The 18,827-nt window shown below is 38.2% G+C and overlaps 2 protein-coding genes across 3 annotated transcripts in view; one reads left to right on the forward strand and one right to left on the reverse strand.

Annotated features, from left to right (window-relative positions):
- Nucleotides 1–2,280: 2,280 nt before the first annotated feature.
- Nucleotides 2,281–8,470, reverse strand: LOC136260839 (mucin-like protein). Of its 2 annotated transcripts, XM_066054719.1 has the most exons (13): nt 7,912–8,470; nt 6,322–6,646; nt 5,768–6,019; nt 5,307–5,684; nt 5,092–5,247; nt 4,914–5,042; nt 4,180–4,299; nt 3,824–3,943; nt 3,653–3,772; nt 3,462–3,584; nt 3,324–3,406; nt 3,160–3,275; nt 2,281–2,461 (listed from the first exon to the last, which is right to left on the reverse strand). In XM_066054719.1, exons 1-13 carry the CDS (start codon nt 7,936–7,938, stop codon nt 2,383–2,385), a joined length of 2,028 nt encoding a protein of 675 aa, XP_065910791.1. In that variant the 5' UTR covers nt 7,939–8,470; the 3' UTR covers nt 2,281–2,382. The 2 variants fall into 2 exon arrangements, with proteins under 2 accessions (XP_065910791.1, XP_065910790.1); XM_066054718.1 differs by having other exon boundaries at nt 3,160–3,406.
- Nucleotides 8,471–12,725: 4,255 nt separating this feature from the next.
- LOC136262599 (probable E3 ubiquitin-protein ligase HERC1) overlaps nt 12,726–18,827 on the forward strand; it is a 39,481-nt gene continuing 33,379 nt past the window's right edge. Inside the window, exons 1-4 of the mRNA XM_066056982.1 lie at nt 12,726–12,862; nt 13,281–13,588; nt 13,761–16,882; nt 18,560–18,784. Coding sequence (XP_065913054.1) covers nt 13,287–13,588; nt 13,761–16,882; nt 18,560–18,784 — 3,649 coding nt within the window. The 5' untranslated portion in view covers nt 12,726–12,862; nt 13,281–13,286. The remainder of the gene's footprint in view (nt 12,863–13,280; nt 13,589–13,760; nt 16,883–18,559; nt 18,785–18,827) is intronic.

Here is an 18,827-nt window from a genome sequence, read left to right on the forward strand (position 1 = left end):
CACACACAGAGGCACACACATGGAGGCACACACACACACACACACACACACACGCACACACACGCACACACACACACACACACACACACACACACACACACACACACACACATACACACACACACGCACACACACACACACACACACACACACACACACATAGTAGAGTGGCTAATTAACAAATTTTGATGAAATCGTTCACTTTGTAATAAAAGCACCACATTTTTGGTGGAAGTTGAGTAAAGTATAATAAATCATTTGAGATATGGTGCCACATCAAAATCATTGCCTCAGGGCACGTTTGGAAGCTTTAAAACTAGGTTTTAAGCCAATTTCTAGCTGACCATGAAACCATACAAGTGCATTTAAAATCTTTGTTTTTGCTTAAATACCAAGAGCGTATTTAAAATTTACAGGTGCAATCAGAAAATCTTTCAAGATGTGGCTAAATAAACCATTTTCAAACACTTCTAATGGAGCCAATATTTCAGTGCAAAGAGCACAGGTTCAATCCAATAGAAATAATACATTGCGTATATATGGCTTCATATACCATGACTCTCCGTGCTTCTTAACATGGCAAGCTAATGACCTGGATGGACACCTCCTTTGATCAGCTTTTGGATATCACCATATGCAAAGTCTTAGTATATTTCCTATTGACCACTTTTATGGCTTCCCAAATACATTTTCTATTGACTTTACTTGTCAGCTTTTTGAGCATGATATGATTGGTAATTTTAATGGCACCATATCTAAGTAAATGTTGTACCAAGTTTGGTGCTTTTATCAAAGAGTGAACGATTATTTTGCTTAGCCGCTCTACTAATACACACACAACACTTTATACACAATTTACCACTGTAAATAAGGTTAGCATACAAGAAAGCCTGTGTATGGTTGGGATTAAATGAACTAGAACCCACTATCAATAGCATTCAATGCCATTGCACATGCACACATTGATCACTAGCAGGTTCTACTAGCTTGAAATTACTTGTGCTGAATTCTGAATCTTAAATTGTCTCAGAATTTGAATTCACCTTAAGCATGCTATAGTAATAGGGATGCAGTAGCCAGCTTCCTGCAATTAGCACCTAGTATCCAGCAATGTCCTGGGCTGCCCAATTTAACTCCAAAATATGTAAAAAAAAGAAAGTCAAAGCAAAGGACAGTGGTCAAGCTGCTTTTTCAGGAGTCATGTAAACACTACACGAAAAAGCGAATATAAAATAAATAGAACAAATCCAATCAATAGTATATGTGACCTAATTTTAGAAAACCGTTGATATCCGCACAATTTTCAAAATGCATTTTATTTGCTTTGTTTTCTACAGGGACAGAGGAATGGACCATGTAGTGGGAATGCATGTGGGCCAAGCTGACATAGGATGTTAAGCATATTCATAACAACAGCTCTGTGTGATTAACGTCTTATTGATAGTTTCAAGGGCTACTGTAGCGAGGATTTTTCAAGTGGAGTATAATAAGTTATGGGGTCTGGGGGCACAGTTCTTAGTCACCGACAGACCTTGAATATTTTAATTGTCTTAACTCAACTTATTGCTATACTTCATGGATATAGTTATTTGTACAACTCCGAGACACAGTTATGTAGTGAGTGGGCCTACACACAGACATGAATTGTTTGTAAACAATAAAGTATTACTATGACTACAATGAAGTGTACCAAGGATGTGTCTTGTACACCCAAGTACATGATATAAATGCAGGAAGTCTTATTTCCATACATGACTAAGATTAGCCGTATAAGCTCATACTCAGTTTTGCATCATACATATTTATAATGTTATAGTAATGTCTAGACAATATTTAAAACCCTGCATGAAATTCAACACATCATTCCAATGATATCAAGTTCCTTGTGTCACATTAAATCTGTTAATACATCTGGACATATTTATATGAATGTTATATCAGAGTATACAAGTGACTGCTCTTTTAGAGTGTTTCAATGTTTTACTTTCAACAGGACTCGTGTTCCATCTGAATCCTTCTCTGAGAGATGAATGTAAGTTTTGTTATTATAAGCTAATGTGCTGTACTGTATAGTGGTATACTCGCTCACTATTGTGCTGCCAAACTTCCTGTTGAAACTTTAGAAATCTAAATTTAGGGGGTTCTTGAAACCCTCCCTCTCTACACCCCTGAGTTTTAAGGACCCTGCTGTTATGGCATGCACAGGAAAGCCATCACATGCACATATGTGTATCATAGCAAATATTAATTACATAATTAATGCATACAATAAAACCATACAAACAATAAAGCAAAACCAAAATCCGTGCCATATAAAAATTATTAATAAATGATGTGTGCATATATCCAGTGTTTATAATTTCAAGTATCTTCAGTCACATTTTATCTGTCTTCTTCACATGTGTTAAAGGAACAACATGCAATGATTTTGTTTGGTTTGCGATATTTGACTTTTACAAACCTAAATAAAGTAACCACATTAAACATAGTGATACTTGAATTTGTATAAAATATTCAGTTATGAATCTTGCTCAACAATGATTCATGAAACACCACAATCAGTTTTACTTAAATCTAAAGTGTCTGTAATCAGTGTATTATGCAGACAAGGTAACAGATATGGTGTTGAGGTAAAACATAGGGATCAACTCAATTAATTCACTGTTAAAAATAGGGTGTAATCCAAACACCTTTAGGGGAGTTCTATCTGCTGTGTAAATTAAACTCCTTTGAAGGGAGTAATAGTACTCCCCAGGGGTGTTCTAAAGCAACTAAAAGGTGTTAAAAATGTGTTACAATACTCCCTAAGGGTGTTCTAGGAATAGCTATAAAGATGTCACAGTACACTTTAAAGGTGTTCTAGTGCTCTCCATGGAGGCATTTTGTTGAAAAGAAATGTAGGCTTGCTATAACATTCCAATAACCTTCATGTTGATTTCCCTTACAGTGGCTTAGCTATTAATGGAAAGTAAAATGACATTTGTGGTGTTCAACAACACCCCAAGTGCTACAGTACTCCCTTAGGGTGTTGTAAATACCATGGGTGTACATGAACACCTTTACAATGGGTGTACTAGTAACAGCCCGTTTTAACAGTGAAGTATTGATCTGATACAACCAAAGGACATGTAGTGCACTGTGTATTGTTGGCACACTCACCATATTGCTATTCCAATCCCCATCAGCAATGTTGCACCAATAACAGCCATAACTGCAATGATAATTCCAAAAATAGCTCCAGCAGAAATATCATCATTCTTTTTAGCAGTTACACCTGGAGTAGTTGATGGAGTAGTTGATGGAGTAGTTGATGGAGTAGTTGATGGAGTAGTTGATGGAGTAGTTGATGGAGTAGTTGTTGGTAGTGGAGTTGTGAACAATCTTGTAGGAGTGGTAATGACTTGCACTGTACAAACAAACCAACACTTCCAACTAACAATTCTTATGATATCTATCCTTACAGTCACAATTTGATCCATTCCTTACTGTTCCTGGAGGACAGTCACAATTATACCCACCATCTGTGTTGATGCATATCATGTTGGAGGGACATGAAGTGATGGATGATAGACACTCATTGATGTCTACAAGTTCAGTATAAAAGTACAAAATTAACCAAGTATATATGTCATCCCGTGTGTATCACTATTACCATTGCAACTTCTCCCATCATTATCTAGCTCATAGCCACTATCACATGAACACTCAAAGGAGCCATCAGTGTTAATACAGTTCTGTTCACAAGCACCCAGCTCAGCACATTCATCAATATCTGGAATAAGTTAGATACTCTACAGGTGGTAATATAGCAGTCAATATGTACCTATACATCTTGTCATGTCACTTGGGTCCACTTGATAGTGAAGTGGACAGAAACATATTTCATCTCCACCACCAACAGCACATCCATGCTCACATGAACTGGTACTACAGCTAGTAACAGCTATGGGGAAGGTAAGTAAATAATTGCAGTTAAAATTGATAAGGTTTAAACTAAATGTTGGGTGGCTACATAAACAAGTGACCTACATAAACAAGTGTCCTACTTAAGAAATTACTTGACTGTGGGTTTTTGTTTACTTAAAAGAAGTAGCCTCAAAGAAGTATAATGGTATGGTTTTTTATGATAATAATGAGAATAGCTAGCAATGTATACAACATTCTGAATAATCCAATTACCTTCACATGTCCTGTTGTCCACTGCTAACACAAATCCTGTGTTGCAACTGCACTCATAAGATCCAGCAGTATTGACACACATCTGATGACAATTGTTGTACTCGAAACACTCATTGATATCTAAAATTTCATAATTCAACTAGCTTTACATCTATGCAGAATCTGTGTATGTATACATACTGTATATGTAAATGGCGTCATGCACACAGTACTACTTATGGTACAAGTATCGGCCTTGTATCAAACTTGTTGTGGTAAGGCTATAAATATTCCTACCAAACACAAATTTTTTTATTGTGTGACATCATTAAATTACTTTTCAAGAAAGCGACATACATAGTTGAATGAGAGCAGATATATACAACCTTGAAGTACCATTATTGCATACAGTGGAATGGGCAGTAAGCCAAGAAGTAACATTCACTAAAGTCAACAATGATAATTAGTCCAAGGATTATCCCTCATGATTGATAGCCACAAGGCAGCAATTCACAAAAATAGCAAATGGATTTAGTAAGCTGGTTGATTAATATTATTGGAACACTGGCTGTTTTTTTTTTGTGTAAAGCACAGGTATTATATCAGTATTGGCCATTTTCCACCTATAATAGATCAGTATTGGATCAGCTGGCAAAAAGTGGTATTGGTGCATCACTATTATTTGTGCACTTAAACCCTTACATGATTTTGTAATTTCTGTTAACTCAGTGTCCAGGTTTACAACACTACTATACCTTCACATTGAGTGGCATTGACATCAACAGGCCGGTATCCATCATAACAAGCACAATAATAACTACCAGGAGTGTTCACGCACTGTTGAGTGCATACGTTTCTGGAAATGTTAGCACATTCATCAATACCTATTGAATATCAGGTACATAGTATTTATGGGATCAGTGGTTAACTCACCAATACATTTAGAATTATTACTTGCAGTGTATCCATCAGGACAAGAACATTTTGCCCCAACCAGTGGAGCAGGGTAGTCATAACATTGTTGACCTTCTAGACATGATATTGTGTCACACCCATCAGCATCATCCAGACAGAAACTTCCATCATAACCTGTATGAGGGAATTTATGAGAAGTTACACAATATCACAGTACTGTTGTAGCTACATACCTTCTGGACAATTACAATTCAGTATCACAAAACTAAAATCAATATTCAGTAAACCTTCAGTTGTACAGACACCTCCATTCTCACAAGCACACAAATGCACAACAGGATTAAACAACGATGAAATATTCTCCTTGTCAGTATCAATTGCAACAATAGTGAGGTTAAGTACAGTAGAGTTATCAGCAGTCCATGTTATGGAGTAACTATCACCATCAAGATCATTGACTACTACACCATCGGGTAGCATACCCTCCCCTCCATGTAGTACCATCACATTAATATTATCACTATCACTAGTAACTGTAAATGTGTACACTGATTCTGTACCAACTGTAGCCAGGAATATTTCTGGTGCAGTTATGTTTGGAGGAAAACTGACTATATACAATGAAACAATAGAATATATGTATATAACACATGTTGCAATTTCTAGAGAGAAATATATACAGAAGAATTCTTACATGCTGCTTGCATCTCTGTAGCAGTTTCATTTTCAACCATCATTGCAGCCATACCAACATCAGGATCATTAGTTTGACTGAAATCAAACAAACACTCTGCATTATCACCACAAACTTCTAGCAAAGTTGCATTTTTCTCTAGACTGTCTAATATTTCATCCAGAAGTGGTGGAACATGGTCAGGAAATGCAAAGCTGTTCACATTTTCACCGGGTTCATATGTGAATAGGCTTTCTGCAGCAGTGATTTGCCCTAAAGTAAGAAATCGCAGTTTGCATTTAAAATCGACTGCATGATTGCTAGCCAATGTATACAGGTAGTGATTAGCATGTGATGTATTCAGTACTATATAGTCTTGATACCTTGCACATATAGGAATAGCCAAAACTAGTGTGATTCCAATGAAGTGATGTAGTAGTATTTGCATGCATGTATGCGTGTCTGTGTTTGTATGCATTTTGGTATATATACACATTAGATCCACAATTCTGTTGCTCTAATAGCTATGGTATGAGTGTGCATGTGTAAAAACTACATGCCATGTAAGCACTTACATGACTGCCCAAATTGATGAATTAGTGCATCAGCTGATGAGTTAGAGATCATGGTTCCATTGCGAAACAAAAATTCATCTGAGTTATCTACATTATAATTGCCCAGTAGACCAGAAGTGGTCTCCTCAAAGGATGGTGGAACTTCTAAAGTGTATACCAGTAACCCTGCAGTTTCATTGATGGTTATTCCTAATCCTGAAGAGACTGTTACTGTGACAGAATTATTACTGCTTCGTTCAAACACAGCTGATGATGTTGTAACATTGTCACCAACTGAAGACAAGAAAACTTCAGAACCATTAAACTTGTATAACTCTAACCCGACCTGTAGATTATAAAAGTGCTATATAACATAATATAAGCTATTATCACTATTTTCAGTAGTGCCAGGGTTACCTCCCAGCCATGTGTACCAATATCTGTGCAACTTCATCATATTAGTATAGTTATATACCATAAACAACGTTTGGCAATCTTTAGAAATAAAATAAAATTCACACAAAACTCAATTTTGCATTACCACTTAGCAGCCACCTCTTTTTAAAGACCACCTTGTTATAGCGGCCATCTTAATAGGTTCCAAACATAGCAAAAATGTACTTCATTACTTCAGTAATAAAGCCACCTCATTATTGTGGTAAAATTTTTGGTATCAAAGGTGGCCCTACTAGTGAGGTTTTTACCGTACAATTCACCAAACATGTATCCTATAGTTTAATGTGTCAATATACTAAACTTTAGGCTCACCAAACTTTTCAATGTCTTTTATGAAAACTTTTTTCTGCAATGTTCACTCTCAAAATTTAATGTTAGAAGGTGATTTCAGCAAGCAAGCAGCAGCTGGATTCTTCAACAAATTTGGAGAGTGCATAAATGGAATAGATTACTACAATGGTGGAATACCAGTAGAAAGAAATTTTGAGGAGATTTTTCCACGTTACTAAACTGGAAGAAGGTTATTGTGTTAGTGTACATTACAGCAAGGAAGGCAATGCTTAGCTATGCATATACAGTGCTCCCTTGATTATCTGAACCTTGATTATCTGAACACTTGGTTATCTGAACAGTGGAACTGACTGTTGTATTAGAGTATTTTGTCTAAGATGTATGTTCTATTAGAGTATTTGAAGAGGGCTCTGTATATTAATGAATGGGCTTTGATTATCTTAACTTTTTGATTATCTGAACACGTCTTGGTCCCAAGGGGGTCGGACAATTGCGGGAGCACTGTATCTGTGTAATGTCAAGAAAAATAGTATTTCTAAATAATAGAACTTTTTCTGTATAGTGTGTTATATACATCGTATGCTAAAATGTCACCATTTTGCCTGGCAATTGCACAGATATTTCACAAAGTATTTTGTCTATGTGTATTCTTTGTTTGTTGCAGGTTCCTGTTTCTATAGGTACACAATATACTCAACTTAGGAACTCTCAACACACCATGTATAATGCATGTATTCAGCCAGCTTGGCCTAAATATTTGCAGCATTAAATTAAAGCAAACTGCTATAGTGTATAATCCGTTTCATTTAAACACATCACACAGTGCATTGTTTAACAAGATGACATAATATTAGTATTACATACCTCTACTGTATCATCTCCTTCCCTCATAACAAAAGCAGAGAATATGGTAGCATTAGAGTCAGCTGCTAATGTTGTTCTTCCTTGAAATTCAAAGTTAACTTATGACAACTAAAAACCACTTGCACCACATTAAAAGAAAAAATGGCGCCAGTCATTCCATAAAATAATTTTGCATCTAAATGCATCAATTACACACTGAAAAGCTTGCTGAAAAGTGAGGTGGCCATTACGCTTCATTTGTAGCTATTCTCCACTCGTTACACAGCATTACAAACGAAGAACAGTAGCTACAAGAAACTTCTCTCCAGTCGCTACGGAAAATATGGGCGAAAAGCATGACACAGCCAGAGGGAAGCCATATCGCGCTATCGCAAATCGACACCTTGCATTGTCAGCAAAAAGAACTGGAACATAAAGGAGGACAAAGGTAAGTCCATGATATGTGCATGTATGTACTGCAGTTGGCGAAAAGGCACATCTCAGGAGGAAACTACGTCAAACAGTGAAAAAATCAAGCCTGTAACCTTATCCATTGTCAAGTTATGCTTGGCTGAAGGAATCAGTTAGTTAGTTAGTCAGTAGAAAATTCTGTTAAATAGGAAATTTTTTAAAATTTGATAGAAACTTGTTGGAAGGGTTTGGGGTCACTCTGAAGGCATATTTGGGCTTGGCTATGCCTAACTATTTATATCAGTAGTGCACTTCTTTGTCACTTAATACTTGCTCAAATAATAAATTTATTCATAATAGCAACAATCGTGACTAATTAATTGAATTTGTTATACATATTGGAATACATTGATTGTCTACAACAAAGCAAATTAATGTATACTCTACAAGTAGCTATACATAGCTAGGTGTCAATCAGTTTTGTTACAATGACAACAGTGTAGGCATGTGTGTTGCTGATGTCATCATTTACAGCATTGCATGGCCACCATGCACCTTTTGATTTCACACGTAGGTTTTTCAAAATTCGGCTGTTTAGGGCATAGTTTCTTTAATAAGAAGCACACCTTATGTGTGCACCATTAGTATGAACTGGCTGACTAGTATACAAGTGTTAAGAAATGTTAAAATGCACAAATCAGAGTTTTGATTAAGTCACCACAATTATAGATCAGATGCAAGTTCACTTATCTTTAGCAATATCATGGAGCTGGTCAGCTTGTAATCATTTCTAATGTGACAACTTATTTTGATATTGCAAGGAAGCGACCTCAAAAGACAGATCTGTACAGTGCTCTTTTTGATGAAAAAAGGATAGTTGTAATTGGGTTAATTAATACCATTCCAAACTATAATGAAACCCTTTATGTACACTACAAGTATTAATCTAGCACTGCTGATAAAGTGTTTTTTTTCTTCCCCTTTTAAGCCAATATGTAGTGATAAAAATGACAAGTCTCCTCAGTCACATGTGACCAAAGACAAGGTAAAACACACACAAAAAACACAACTTACAACAATAAAAAACAATATGAGTCCAATTTAAACTATTGCAAACAAAACTTTAAAGCTGTTTGCAATGACTGCTGCATGCTTTATCAAGTACTCTTGCAGGTGAGCACACTATATACATACAATTCATCACAAGGCCCTTACAGTAATGATGAACATTATAACTGTATGACAAGTGTGCATACTGTCTACACTTCATCAGTTGAACAATAGTAAATGTCACAGGATAAGGCTGTATATACAGATGATGCTATCTGGGCATGATGTAATAGAATAGTTTTGCTGTGAAAAATTTTCCTTAGGTATGATACCAAATTTTAGATTAACTTAGTATACCCATGCATCTCTGGGATACAAGATTGTCGCTGGACTACTGGACTTGCACATGCTATGGATCAACTTGAGCTTCAGAGAACTTGTAAATGTGCTAAACACTAATGAGCAGTAGAATAAGTGAAAACTATTTTTAAGGATGTCGCTACTTTTTTATTATGCTCTACAGTTATGCTCAGTATGTTGCAGGGGGATGTGATAACAATGGTAACCACCAATTAAATTGCCAACCAAGTGGCAGCTATGAAAGTGCTTGTACTTGTCAGCTATGAAAGTGTAGACTTGGGAATCATGTTTTCAGTGTTACCTTTGACTTGTGGGATGCATGAAGCTTCATTGTAATAGCTTAAAGCACCTGTTTTTCTGCTGTACTTGACTAGAAACAGGCTGAGTATCTACACTGCAACAAGTGTAGTGAATTTAAGCACTGATCTGAGTACACCAATACAATATGAAAATTAATTGTACGGCATTGCTTTGCATTGCATTGCAGTAGCTAAGTTAAGTTGTTAAGGTGTATTTTGCAGGCTACCAGCTGCTATGAGCCAGTTGTGCAGCAAGTCCTTTTGTGGTAGTTCAGTAAATGTTATTACCATTCACAATTCACTGGATAGCATAGCGCCATGGGTCGGTTTATCATTAGTATTCACTGACACAACGAGCCAATTTCAACAATCATCAACACTCCCCACACATCATGATCATATAAATATATCCCATTGTTCCACTGCAGTCAATTCACCTGTAAGTACATGCAATCTACACTATTAAAAGTATACATGCAAGGTATACACCATGCATATTACCTAGTCAAAAATATCTAGGCTGAGATATAGCTTACATAACATAATCAACTTGACAGACAAGATGACTCTGCATATAAAATTAGTATATATCTATATGCATGCAATGTCAATAGATGAATCAAATAATTAACCAGCAATTGCAACCTACAGGTGAATATTATATTATTTGTAGAATATCTCTCCAATTTTTTAAAAAGATATAGCATCATGAAATTAATATGACATTTTAGCAGTTTTCCCATACATTCTCTGTAAAAAAATAGTAGTGAATTTCACTACTGATTTCTACCAATATATAATAACGTAGTGACCTTCACTACTCTTTTGCAGTGACTCTCACTACATGGTAGTGATGTTCACTATATACTTTTGTAGTAAACGTCGCTACATAATAATAGTGAGTATTGTGGCAGACATTAATATATAGTGACCTTCGTTATCTATGTGAGGGTCTGGGAAATCACATGATATATCCAGGCATGTAATGTATACATGCATGGGACACACTGAAAAATGTCATATCTTGTGACATGATGTATATATGCTATCCTGGCTATCCATTTAAAATGTGGATTGACAATCTGGCAGACCTAATAGCAATGTAAAATTGAGAATGGCATATTTTGAATTTGTGGTTTATGTTTGATTGCAAGGAAGGGGCAACTGTTGCTCCATGCATGCACACATAGGGCTATATAAGGTGTGGGAAAACTACAAGCTTTAAAATCATGACTATATTATTGACTCAAAGCTATCCTGGTCTGAATACATTAGACAAATAACTAACAAAGCTAATAGTATCAAAGGGTTTTTACAATGTAACCTTTATAGCTGTCCAATTTTGGTCAAAGTGAGTCACTTATTAAACCAATCCTAGAATACGCCTGTGTGGTCTGGGACCCTTATACACAAAAGGACATCTTAGCTATTGAATCAGTTCAAAGACGGTGTGCGAGGTTTGTGTGTAACAATTATTCTTCATATGCAAGTGTCACAATTATGTTGCAAAATTTGAATTGGCCAACTCTGGCTCACTGCAGAAACCAGCTGAAAGCGATCACAATGTTTAAAATCATACACCAATTAATAGATATACCGACTGATACCATACTCATACCAGCTCCATCTAACTACTGTTTACGAGGCAGCCAAACACAAGAGTAAGTGTGAACTCATATCTTAACTCATTCTTTCCATCAAGTATAAATATCTGGAACAATTTACCCAATGACCGGCCTCATCACCTGTTCAAGTTTAGACCAATTTAAAGCAATTAAGGCTATAGCTGAACATCAATTAATCATATAATTAATTTTGTTAATTCATTATCTGTGTTTGTACATACTCTTTGTAAGAGGTTTTGCACAGTAAACAATAATAATAATAGTACTGAATAATAGTGCTATTCTCTTCAAAACTTGTAGAGGTTATCCACACCTACAAATAATGTAAAATTCAGGTAATAGTTATTGGTTTCCTTGATGGAATTCATATAGCTATACTAGCTACTTGCATGCAGGTCACAAGTTATAGTGAGTGGCATAGCCATATGACTCAGATATATTTCTTCACCAATACCATCCACTTAGGTTTATGCTGCCTGCAGCAGCTAATAGCTATACCTTCAATTACCAGAACTGTTAAAGAATGGAACAAACTAGCTACCTCCTCATGTTATGACAAAGGCTTTTAAATAATGCATGAACACTTTAACCAGTCAAATGCCATAATCCTTTCTGATCTTAAATTTACTTTTTTAAATTTAAATTGGATGTAGTGCTGCCCCTATGGCCGGGCTGTCCAAATAATGGAATATTATATGCCTAGCTATATACATTGTATATCAGTATGTAACTATATAGTTCTATTGGGCTCGCTTTCTTATTGGTGGTATACAAGTATCATGGGTATTATAAACCTTGAAAGAGATTCTAGTTATATTCATTATTATTTATTATTATTATTTATCTGATTTGTCAAAAGAGACAGGGTGACACCAAAAGGCAGAGCCTGTACATCATGGCAGAAGCCACACTGAGAACTAAGTCAGTTGGGAATGACCGCCGGACTCCTTGACTGACAAACAAATGGTTTTTAGTATTTAGCTACATGCTAGCTGGTGACTAACTCATCTTCCTCTCACGCACAGTTTTTACGGGACACAAAACTGGAGAAAGAAAAAGTACCTAGCGTCAATGCTTTGTATCACGTGCACCAGCCACCTGCCATTTTTATATCCACACGTGATTTACGTACAAATCACGCGATTTCCGCGGCATTCCCCACGCCTCTTTCAGACCATGCGCGTGAAGGAGATACGATAACTAGTTTCCTTTTGACGTGACGAGGAGGTACGTTTGTGAAACCTGTGTGTATGTGTTAGATTATCCGAGCTCCTTCGTAATGCATATGACATTGACCGACGTGAAGTTCGCTAATGTCACCTGAAATAGCCGGACTACATGTGTTGTAATATAGGCAGTTGTTCTGGAGTGATACTGTACGTATTCACTAGTATGCATAATGCACGAATGTAATAGAATACTCATATTTTGTTCGGATCCGTGCGAAGAAGGGATTTTATAAGTAACGCGATGGGTAAACTATTCTTGAACTGGGTATTAAGTAGGTGAGCAAAAAGCAGTACTGTATATGTCAGTATGGATTGCTGGATAAGTTGCTTTTGCATGGTTCTCCATGTGAGATGTTCACTTGTATGCGTGTCATTTGATATAGCATGTATGTGAATATGTTTTCATGTGTTTTCAGGAAAAAATGTCTGATCGAGTGAGAACAAATTTTACTAGTGGTAGTAATGCACGATGGGTGGACCACGACATTAGCCAGTTGAGTGGCTCAAAGGAGACTGAGGTAGTTCTCCAGGAGAAGCTTAAAGAACTTCAGGATGCAAAGGAGATTACATTCTTGCCTCAGGAGAAGCCACAGCAGTTTGAATGCCCTGAACTAATGGAGGCTGGAGAACAGTCAGTCACTACTGTAGTTGATGGACTACAAAATGGAATTCTTGGAGCTGCCAGTGTAGTTGATGTGATGCCTTCTTCTGTAATCAATGACAGGTAGTGTGTGTGTGAAGTGTGCATACAATTTAATAAGTTTGTGAACATTCACCTAATTTATACCACCTCAACTTGTTAGATGTAAGCATTATGTGTAAATACCTGCTGGTATTTTATACTGGTAGTTATTATTAGATTTGTGCTCTCATACATTGTCTGCTTCCATTTGTAGGAAGGTGATATTGGCCCAGAAGTTTGTCTCGTCCATACAAGGCTTGTACCACACTAAGAGTCATTTGGCCAGCACCAATGCTGCTATTGAAGTAGAAGAGAGTGAAAGTAAATTAGAAGATGATGAAGATGCTGCAAATGCTCCTAAGGACTTGCAGGGCATCGTGATGGAGACAGCTATCATTAATGGTCTCCAGGTGTGCATGTCGATGATGAAACAGTCGTGGATGCAACTGAAATGGCAGGAGCAGTTGTCACAGACTTTGCAGTCGCAGCCTGCGCTACCTAGCTTGCCTTCCCCACCTAACTTCAACATGGCACAACACGCACTACAGATGGTATCTGATAGCATCAAGGCTTATCCAACTATGCTACTGTCTAAGAAGGTACCCCGTGTTATTAAGAAGTGTATAAAGGAGTTGTGGAGCTTTCTAAAGTGGGTGGTGTGTGCTGGGGATTTTGTGTCAGCTGAGGAGAAGCAACTAGCAATGGAGGTGATGGTACGAATATGTCTGTTATCTGGTAGCTTATCCAAACTGTTGGAATGGATCCAAGAGATGCTGCAACTTGTGAGTGAAAAGTTTAATGACAATCTTGATCAACAGCCATTGATATCAGTAAAGTTTTATCAGGAGATGTTGCACACCATTGCTGATGGTGTGTTCACGTATTCTTCTGAAGAATCCTATGACGACTTGTTGCAGTTTTCCCCACCAGTTCAACCCAAAGAAGGTTATGCGTATTTACTAGACATCTTAGTTGACTTGTGTAAGAAACTGTGTGTGGTTACGACCAAAGTATCCAGCTATTTTGCAAGCCAACATAGTGACTCTGACGAAAAGCGTTTCCAGTTCTTGTCCAAGACATCTGTTGTGTATGCAGCTGGTAGCAACAGCAGTTTACAGTTGGCATTAGGCTCTGTTGAGAAGATACACATCCCTCGTGTTATGGACCACATGGCAGATGCGCAATTCATAGAGGCTGGTCTATATTGTTCTCTGCTTGTCCACCCAGATGGTTCAGTGCAAGGCTGTGGCAAGGGCTCCAATGGGAGACTAGGACTTGGGGATAGCGAAAATCGGCCCAACTTAACACGCATCACTACTTTCCCTGAAGGGGTCAAAATATTTCAGATTTCACAGGCTAAAGCAGGTGATGGCCATTGCCTAGCCATCACTAACACAGGACAGGTATACAGCTGGGGTGAAGGTAGCTATGGACGGCTTGGCCATGGTGACACTGTAACAGTAAAGAACCCCAAACTCATAGAAGCTTTAAAAGACCTTGTAATAGTTCAAGTGTCCTGTGGGTCAAGACACAGTGCTGCCATTACTTGTGATGGTGTACTGTACACTTGGGGAAGTGGTACAGATGGAAAACTTGGCCATGGTAATTCTGACTCCATATACACTCCTAAAATATTATCCACAGTTGATAGTGCGGTACAGGTAGCTTGTGGGGCATCTCATACTGTGGCAATTGCTGAGAATGGAACAAAGGTTTATTCCTGGGGTGGTGGCTCTTATGGAAAACTTGGTCATAACAACACTAATTCTCAAAACACTCCCAAGTTAGTAGAAGCATTGAAGTCGCATCAATGTGTTAAAGTAGCTGTTGGCTCTAACTATACTGCCGTTTTGACTTCTACTGGACAGATTCTGACCATGGGAAACAGTGCTGCTTGTGGTGCTGGGACATCTGACCCAAAACGTTACATCCCCGAGCCAGTGATAAACCTATCGGACGAGCACATTATTGATATCAGTGGTGGAGACACGTTGATGTTAGCACTGACTCTACGTGGGGAGGTGTTCTCTTGGGGTAGCAATAGTATGGGCCAGGTGGGACAGGGAACTGATGTTGGTAGCACTGTGTCCACGCCGGGGAAGATGCTTGGTCTTGATGGGGTATCAGTCCAGCAAATATCAGCTGGTACGTCTCATTCCATTATGTGGACTGCCTTGCCAAGTGGGAGGAGATCAACACACGTGTGGTCTTGGCCCTACTGTATTGATGCATCTGAAAAAACGTTCAAATCACTGGTATCCCTGCTTTCAACTTACGGAAACCTAACTTCACAAAATATTGCACCACCCTTCAAGACCAGACAGAGCCAATGGGAGTTTGTGTCCCATATACTAAAGTTGACATCTTGCCATGTGTCGCTAGTGGCACCAGTTGGCATCAAGTGTATCAATCAGACACTCGGTTCTCAGGTAAAGCCGCTGAGAGAATTTGTTCTCAAATTGTTCAACTCACAGGAGGTACCCGGAGAGATGCAAGATGGTTTGATAGCCATGCTACAGACTGGCTCCACTGTGTTAGTCCCTAGTATCAAGTACAGATTGGAGCTAATGTCGACACTAATCTCACAGTCTCCTTCAGCATGGAGTAGCCTCTCTAAAGGACAACTTATTTTGCTAAAGATTTTGCTCAAGGAGTTTACTAAGTCCCCAGGAGCTACAGCTGCACTTGTCATTGAAGAAACTCCAGCCAGTGGTGATGACAAGAGCGGTTCCAGTGGCAAGTTACAGTGCAGTCAACAGATTGGTGCAGTCATGGACTTGTGCAGTAGAATGATGCAGTATGTTGTGTATGACACAGTTATGGCCATATTACAACTGAGTGCCAATGATGAGCAACAAGGCCCTGACAGATGTGATCAAGAAATTGTCGACCATTTCACCCACTTTGTGCTGTATATTCTGCACCATCTTGGTGCCCACTGCATTTCTGTGTTGACGGATTTTGTTGATGCAGACTATAGCGCAATGCAACAAATAGAATCTGTTAAGAAGTTCAATAGCTATATCAATATGCTGACAGAGTTTGTGTTTCAACTGGTAGACAAAGCCGTAGAGTTTGGAAATAAACTTGTATCACAGTCTACGGAAGAAGACAGTAGTTCTCTTCAGAAGTTGGGAGGATTTTTGAAAAAGTCGATTGTTGGTCGAGTGTTGACTAGCATCATGTTGTTGGTAAGATGTAATAGTGTTTACTGGACCACAATATTTGTGGAGCTGTGTGAGATGGTAACTAACCGCCTTCAAGTGCTGGTCAAGTTTGTGCCTCTTACTCTGATGAGTGAGTTTGCTAAGATTGAAGATGATTCAAATCTATATGGTGAGTTTAGTGTGTGCATGCGTGTGTGATGTGTGTAGATTTTTAGACTACTTTTATGTCCTCAGAGCTACTGGTACACTCAAATGCAACTCAGCTATAAAAAAAGTCTTCAACCTGCTAAAATGACTAGTGTTGTAAATATAAGATCAGCAGTGGAGACACTACACTGTGTTTACAGTATGAAGAGGAGCTCATTGTGTCCTGGACTTGATGAGCTCCTGTTAGGAGAAATCTAGCTAGTAAAATCATTGCCTAGAGTGCAATCCCTACCTTAGCCATGTTAGTTTATAGCTCGCTAGTGAACTTGTACAACACCACATCAAAGGAAAGAATGGTGCCAGATGTATGAGACTATAAATGCACCCACCCACCCCCATACTAATTAGTAGTATGCTAGTTTTTGGCTGTGTTATGGTTGATAGACAGCCCTACATATGGAGAATATTGTATGACGCTTGCCTAGAAACCAATTGTGTATGTAGTTATATTGTTGGAGGTATGGTACGAAAACGACAATTCCCTTTTTTTTATTAGGTGATAAACAGCACATGAAGTTCTTGATACACTGCACACAAATCCAAGGCCGGCTCTGGAGGGGGGGGGGGGCGAGTAGGCCATGGCCCACCCAACATTTTCCAACTACAGTTATCTTGACTAGTATGTTGTAGACTAACAGTACGAGAAGCCATAGAATTACGTGTGCCAAGTCTGCTGTTTTTTTAGTAAAACTTACACTCGAACTTATCAAATCTTCTTGTAAACTATACTAAGCACTAGTCTGTACTTAGGTTAGAGAACTTAGATACTGTGCTACAAGTCTACCAATCTCTCATACACAGACTTTTACAGAAAAGTCTTAGTAGGAGTATGTATCAAAATGTTGTGGGTGCCTTATTGTCTATATGGTGCAATTTAGGCCGTGCCACTCAACAGTACTGTGGTCATTATTTATCTAGCAACTGGCCAATTAATTGAATGCTTATAGCTACATGCAGCTGTTAATGAATGAATTCAGTGTAGTTATTGATTGTAATATTGCATAGCTATGCCCAACTGAAATTAGGCTGCTATATATGCTTCTAGATGGCATTTCCTAGGCGATGATTTAAAAAACTTTCCTGGGGTAGCATGTCCCCAGACCCCCCTAGCAGGAGCAGGCTATGCATGCTGAGTGTGCTTTGCACACTACCTCCCACCTACCATGCATGGATGGCCCACCCAACCCAATTTTGCCAGAGCCGGCCCTGAAATCATACCTTGCACTTCAAGCGAAAAGAATTTAGAGGACAAGGATAGCTCATGCATGTATTTTACCTCCATTGGTGCATGTGTCCTCCATCAGTGCTTAGGTGGCGCTAGTCATGATCAGTCAATGTCAATTTTAAAAATTTTAAACAATTTCATAGCAACTCTTGGAGGCATTATGGGTTGCACCAAAGGCATGCTTGAGTTTGCTTATACCTATCCATTACTGCCAAGTCATCAAGTGAGGCTAGTTCTTGGTGCCAATTTATCATATGGTACAGTAGTACTGTAAGGCAGAGGTGATGAGCCTCTTTGGCTCAAAAGTAAAACCCTGGTGTACTTGTTATATACTTAACCGCTAATTTGAAGTATATCAGACTATAAAACACTTGTAAAAGAAGTTTCAGCAGTTTTTGTAATCTTTTGTTGCAGATGTCACAAGCAGTGATGTTAAACTTGCTGAACTGTTTGACGGAGCCAATCAGGATCCTTGGTATTGGTTGCTGAGCTTGTTACAACTAATTAATCGCAACATTTCCATTGCAATCTCGGGACTGGACTGTATGGAAAGGATTAGTGAATTTGAGCTGGACAAACAGTCACTGTGTAACTCCTACATTACCAGTAATGGGCTGTGTTCAGATGGGATAGCTAAAGGTACTTTGTGTGTGTAGTGTGAATACACTTGATTGTGGTTTTC

This window comes from Dysidea avara, chromosome 7, assembly GCF_963678975.1.
Source record: "Dysidea avara chromosome 7, odDysAvar1.4, whole genome shotgun sequence".
Lineage (NCBI taxonomy): Eukaryota > Metazoa > Porifera > Demospongiae > Dictyoceratida > Dysideidae > Dysidea > Dysidea avara.

Coding starts and splice junctions, on each gene's coding strand:
- LOC136260839 (XM_066054718.1), bottom strand. CDS start 7,938: ATGAGGGAAGGAGATGATACAGTAGAG. Junction 6,647..7,911: donor AAGGAGATGATACAGTAGAG/GTATGTAATACT, acceptor TATAATCTACAG/GTCGGGTTAGAGTTATACAA. Junction 3,407..3,461: donor GAATGGATCAAATTGTGACT/GTAAGGATAGAT, acceptor TTGTTTGTACAG/TGCAAGTCATTACCACTCCT.